This window comes from Nuphar pumila, chromosome 5 (genome assembly GCF_984573655.1).
Source record: "Nuphar pumila chromosome 5, dmNupPumi1.hap1.1, whole genome shotgun sequence".
NCBI classification, from domain to species: domain Eukaryota; kingdom Viridiplantae; phylum Streptophyta; class Magnoliopsida; order Nymphaeales; family Nymphaeaceae; genus Nuphar; species Nuphar pumila.
The window spans coordinates 131873253-131879607 of NC_143253.1; the positions used below are offsets into that span (position 1 = coordinate 131873253).

Below are 6355 nucleotides of genomic sequence, written 5' to 3' on the forward strand. Positions count from 1 at the left end.
GTATCTTTTTTTTTTTTTTGAGAGATACAAATTGCCGTATCTCGTACACTCGATCTCTGTGTGGAGGAGAGGAGATGGGCAGTTTCGTCTGCTACAATGGCGTCCCACGTCTTCCTTCAACGGCCAAGATCCCACCATATCTATCTCCCTCCGGGAAGACTCTCCCCACATCATCATCATCCTCCAGGTAATGAAAAACTCTGTTTTGGGGGGCTGTTAGCTCTGTATCTGTGGTACCAACTGACGTTTTATATGTCTTCGAGGTGTTATATGTGATTATTTGAAGTATTACTTGGGAATCACTTCAACCCACCTAAAGCCACAGATGTTCACCAACATGTGCTTATTGCAGTTACATGGGTGCCCACCAACTGTTTGGTGGATAGTAATGTTGTTGGTGGAGCTATCTCCTCAGTAGAATGAATTTGTGGGGTTATTAACTTTTTTTTTTATGTTGTGGTTGTTGGTTCTTTTTTCACGTTGATTTCAGAGTTGTTGAGTATAATTAGATTCAATTTTTAGCGGGGAAGTAGCCATTTTCTTTCCTGTCAGTTCCTTTTGAAGTGGGCCGTTCTGTATATGAATTCCTCTTTTCTGTCTCATGCTAGTTGTCAATGGAAAAGGAAGAATTCTGCCAGCATGGTTGCTTATAGAGCCAGTTCCCGGAACATCCGAGTCTTCGCTATTTCTACTGTACGTACTTTTTCACCTTCATCATGGCTATTAAAGTTAATAGCAGGAAGGGAGAAATATACATGATTATCTTGATGTTAATAATTACTTACAAGGCATCGTTGAAATTAATTAGATTTCTATTCTTGTAAAGAAGAGTAGCATCTTACAGTTGTATTAAATATAGTGTTTTCCCATAAAATGCAGAGGCATATAATGCCAATGATCATGTGAGCTTGATGCTAAGTGGTCATATTTTTCTCATGCCTGCAATCATGTAACATGCTTAATTATGTCTGCTCATGTATAGTGCGCACTCTGTGTTATTTTAGAACAGCAAACAACTTGGTCTTCAAAATAATTTCACAGCTTATGAAGGCCCTGTATTGAGATAAATGGAACCCGTAATAAGATACCAAGCAATTGATGCCCGTTACCTATAAAACTTACCCCAGTTTTCCAACAACAACCACAACGCCTTCATCCCAAACAATTGGGGTCGGCGATATGTACCAAAAAGAAAATCATTTTGGGTCCTCCACATGAATTCTTCTCCTCCAATCATTTCTATCCAATCATTACCCCAGTTTTCCGATCAATTTTATTACTGAGTGTTAATCTGTTGCAGCTTGTTTACTTTTACCATTTTGAACTGGATTCACAAAGACAGAGGCAACAGTATGACTGTAGAAATAAAAAGGGATCATGCCGTGTTCTTTTCTTCTTAAAAGGTGTTGAGATCCAAATTTTAACCACCACTGTTTCCATATTCCACACTCGTGCTGTATCTAGTAATGGCACATTTTTGTAATTCCACCAATAGAATAAGTGATCCTCACAAATGTGCATCTGTGCCTCAATCAGCATCTAAGAATCCAGGGAAAGACTCCCTTCTGGAAAAAAACATGAAGAAGATATGGAAGAAGTCAATAATCATTGATCTATAAGTTTAATATGTGCTTTTCCAAATTTATATGCAAATACATGAATAGACGGCAGTTTAAGGTACTGTAATTTCCACCTTGTGGATATAATTTTTCAGCAAGCCATGTTTTGAGACCAAATATAAGGAGAAACAAATATCATGTATACCTCCTTCAATTGTTAAAGTTGCTAATTGTTGTACAATTCAGGTGTCATCAAGAAAAGGAACTGCAGATGACAAGGTGATTATGGTAGATCCTTTGGAGGCGAAGCGCCTTGCTGCAAAGCAAATGGAAAAGTTGCGAGCCCAAGAGAAGTTTAAAGTAATTTCTTCCCCAAGGCTTTAATTTCAATATCAGTTCTTGCTTCATGGTACTCATTTTTTTACAGAACTGAATTACATGCTAGAATTTTGTGGAATCTAATGGTCTTGCAAGAAATAGCAGTCATAGCTATTATGTGTTTTACTCCATGTCATGAAGTTATTGTATTTTTGCAAGTATAGCTGACAACAAAATCTAGTCTGAATAATTAAACATTTGTGAAGAATGGTTGTGTGTCGTTTCATCAAAATAACTTTTTGTTTTCCGTTCTTACTTTTTGGAATAGCCAAGGGACTTGTATAAAGTCCTTTTCTTGATAGCCAAGCTGGGAGATAGCACCCTGTGGGATTCGTTCCTATAACCCCCTCAGTTGAAAATGCAACTCTACCAGTTTGGCTATCACATTCATGGCTATTAGCCATGTAATGTGTAATGTGTAATGTGTAGCATGGAAAGTACCTTGGAAAATCCTTGCTGCATGGCCCTGTCAGGGTTGGTTTGGTGCTGATATTGTTATTTGTGCTTCTGCTGTTGCTGATGCTGAGAAACTTTATCATGAATTTTCCTGTGATTAGAGACAATCTGGGTATCTGGGTAGTATGGCTCTTTTGGTTTTTTATGTTGGCCCCCATTCGTCCTTCAAACCATGCCTAGGTTTGGTTATCATTGGGATGCCTGATCTTTTCTACATTTCTTTTAAGCATAAAGTAGTAATCAAGGGGCATCAAATGGAAGACAATTGTTTATGAGACGGGTTTTTTTAAATTTACTGGAATGGAAGACTCCAGACTAGGTTTTACAGAAAGCAATCTTTATTTTTTATTTTCTCAATTGTATGGTATCCAACATCTCTTGCATCACTTTTGACTCTCAATACTTGATATAGCACCTATCAATTCAGCTCTTATCAGTAAGTTTTACGTAAAAGATAACCCTGTTATATACCAGAATCTTTCTTGAATAAAGTGTTTTCCTATTTGTTTCTTCTAAGAGGAATACCAACATCTTTAAGCTGACACCAGCATATCCAAATTAGGGATTGATGGTGTTATGGTTTGACTTGTAGTTCGGAAACCCCTTGTGGTGCAATACAATGATTCAAGGATCACTAGGAAACATCAATTGTCTGGATTTAGACTGTCTAATGAGAACTTCTATAGGACTTGATGGGTGCAGTTTTTCAATGGAAGTTAACCAATGGGATCCTCCATTTTCAGTGTGGAATTTGAAAATGATGAAGCCATGAACATGAATGAATTCCAACCAACTGTAAAGATTCCTGCTTTCTGTTTGGTTGTAAAATATAACTATTTCTTAGTTGACCATCTTCAAGCACAATGTTTCTCAATTATCAAGTTCTGGAGCTATCCATCATACATTGATGTGCATTGTTCCAAGAGAAAATTGCCTCAAGGAATTTCCATTAGCCTATTAGGGGCTTGTACACTCCATCAATGATAAGAGATTGGAAAAGGAAATTGTGGACATTTCAACAAGTTATCTGTATTAAAGTATCAGATGCAACAATAGAAGTGGGCATTTGAATGCCGAGCCACTCATGTACTTAATTAGATATCTAAAGGAGATTGACCACCCCTATAAGTATTCCTATTGCTTCTATTCTAATGAAAGTGTTCCCAACCATATTTGGCAACTGAAAGTTTCATCCATTTTGGTGATCCTCGTCAGTTTGGATTCTTGACATCTACAGAGAGGACGACACATTCGATCACTTCCTTCTTAGGTTCCTTAATTTTAGCTGCCTTATCTGGTTTAATCATGATGTTTTGTCTGGTCTAGTTATGGTCTGCTCATTCTGAGAGTTGCTGATAACTTTTGGATACTTGGTACAATACTACACCCATTTTCTCAAATTACAAAAATGAAAACAAAAACGGAAATAGCAATTTCAGATGCATATGTCAGTACTTAATTTGGTGTTGGATACTTCAATAATCTGAAATTTGGGGACTGGGTTTCTCTACTTGAACTTGCTCTCATATAGAGCTTAAATGATGAATTTTCAGTGTCTCATTTTGTTTCAGAATCTCCAATTTACTTAACAGCAAGCTGCTTCTACCTATAAGCTCACATTCTGGTGATGGCAGTCTAGGAACCTATAAGGCTAAACTTGTAGAATTTAGGCTTTTCTCAGGAGCTGGCTGTTAAATTATGTATATATAAATATATATATATACATATACTTATATATATACATTTGTATATATATATAAGTATATATACGTATATATATATACATAATATAGCTTTTTCTGTTTTGTATAAACCAAAAACCTGATAAGGGTGTTTTGGTAATTTCATCTGTACTTTTTCTTTTTTACCTTTTTCCTTTTTTTCTTTCTTTTTCCCCTTTTTCTTTTTACTTTTTCCTTTTTCAGTTTTTGACTTTTAGGACCATAAGGGGCCCCACCTATCTAGTCGTTGGGGCCCCAACAGTCATATTTATGACCGTTGGGGCTCCCAACGACTAGAAGGGAGCCCCCTTTATGGTCCTCCTTTATGCTCTCCTCCTCTATATAAAGAGGAGGCTCCCCCTTGTAAATGTATGGGTTTTTCACCCTTCTCTTTCCTTCAATAATATCCAACTTATGACTTTAAGTCATTTTCACTTTTGAGAGTTTTGTGTGTGCACTTTTAGTGCTTGTGTTCTTGACTCTTGTGGTCACTCTTTAAGAGTGCCTTTTGCTTTATTTGTGCTTCCGCCTCTTTTCATTACACTGGCAACCTTTGCAAGATGGGGAGTGGGTGTCTTCTTGGTCCACATGCAGAGGAAAGTGCTCAATGCCCCCGTGTTCTTGAAATCCTTATGGATGCTGGCCTTGAGTGCTATCTTCACTAGATGCAATTTGAATTCCAATCTCAAGTATCTAGAAATGTTGCAGAATTTAGGCTTTTGTCAGAAGCTGGCAACCTTTGCAAGATAGGGGAGTGGGTGTCTTATTGGTCCACATGCAGAGGAAAGTGATCAATGCCTCAGTGTTCTTGAAATGCTTATGGATGCTGGCGTTAAATGTTATCTTCACTAGATGCAATTTGAATTCCAATCTCAAGTATCTAGAAATGTTGCAGAATTTAGGCTTTTCTCAGAAGCTGGCAACCTTTGCAAGATGGGGGAGTGGGTGTCTTATTGGTCCACATGCAGAGGAAAGTGATCAATGCCTCAGTGTTCTTGAAATGCTTATGGATGCTGGAGTTAAATGCTATCTTCATTAGATGCAATTCGAATTCCAATCTCAAGTATCTAGAAATGTTGTAACTTTTACTGATGTTAATTTTTCATGGTTATGTTGCTCCATGGTTGTCATGAGTGCCAGAACTGGTTGCAGTAAAACATAAAATAACTCTGATTTAATCTTTTACTTGTACAAAATAACCTTGATGAAGAGACAACGTCAAATTGAAGCAATCAATGGAGCATGGGCAATTATTGGTCTTACTGCTGGCTTGATTGTTGAAGACCAAACTGGAAACGGTATTCTAGCTCAGGTGAGTTTAACATTCTCTATGTGTGTGTATGGCTGTGTGCTCGCACAAGTGTGTGTGTGTGTGTGTGTGCGCGCGCGTGAGAGAGAGAGAGAGAGAGAGAGAGAGAGAGAGAGAGAGAGAGAGAGAGAGAGAGAGAGAGAGAGAGAGAGGTGTTTTCATCAGTTGACATAGTTCTTTTTCTGTAAGCAGTTGGCTGGATATTGGAGCGCGGTTTCTGCTTTCCTACAGAAATTTAGCCCACTATGACAAATGCTACCATCTCCTCATACCATCATTTTGCATAAGGCCAAGTTTTTTCTTCCTTTTTTCTTGTGGCTACAGAGATTCAAGATGTATCATGGGAGAGCCTTCTAACTGTGAGGCTGATAACTTTTACTTTGTAACACATTCGATTGTTTGTTCTCCCTTCACAACAGAAGATGCAAAGATCTCTTCATCTAAAATGAGTACTTCAGGCAATTAAAAACCATTATACATGCATGATAGTTTACACATACAAACTTTGGCATAATTCTAAACTTTCTGAGATTTATGTTCATACAAGGCATTTTCAGTGCCATTCCTTCAAGACTATCAAACAACCTTCTTTCAAGGAGAAAAACGAAAACATAATAAAATTCCCGTATCAACGGTTTGTATATTTGGTGTACAAGTCTGTGTTTGGTAAAATCTATGTAAGTGCTTTCTCCAAGGGGTGTTATCGTACTGGGGTGGGGCCTTGGCTACTAGACAGGTGATCAAGGTTTGATTCCCATGAGTGTTTCCTCTCTGTGCAAGCCGATGCCCAGCATAAGCCCCGGGGGTGGGAGATCTAGCCTTGGAGTTTTATGCTGGTGGCACGATGACGACCATAGGTATGGCAGGTTGAGCCAGTGCGATTAGGTCTTCATGCTGGGTGTAAATCGAAAAAAAAGTATGTTCTGCTACTT

General features: G+C 38.1%; 1 protein-coding gene across 1 annotated transcript; it reads left to right on the top strand.

The window, feature by feature from the left end:
- On the top strand, positions 1-5892 carry LOC149838774 (uncharacterized). The gene is made up of 5 exons (XM_090006801.1): positions 1-187; positions 609-693; positions 1806-1919; positions 5325-5426; positions 5616-5892. The coding sequence occupies exons 1-5, from the start codon at positions 75-77 to the stop codon at positions 5670-5672; spliced, it is 471 nt and encodes a 156-aa protein (XP_089862927.1). The 5' UTR covers positions 1-74; the 3' UTR covers positions 5673-5892.
- The last annotated feature ends 463 nt before the right edge of the window (positions 5893-6355 follow it).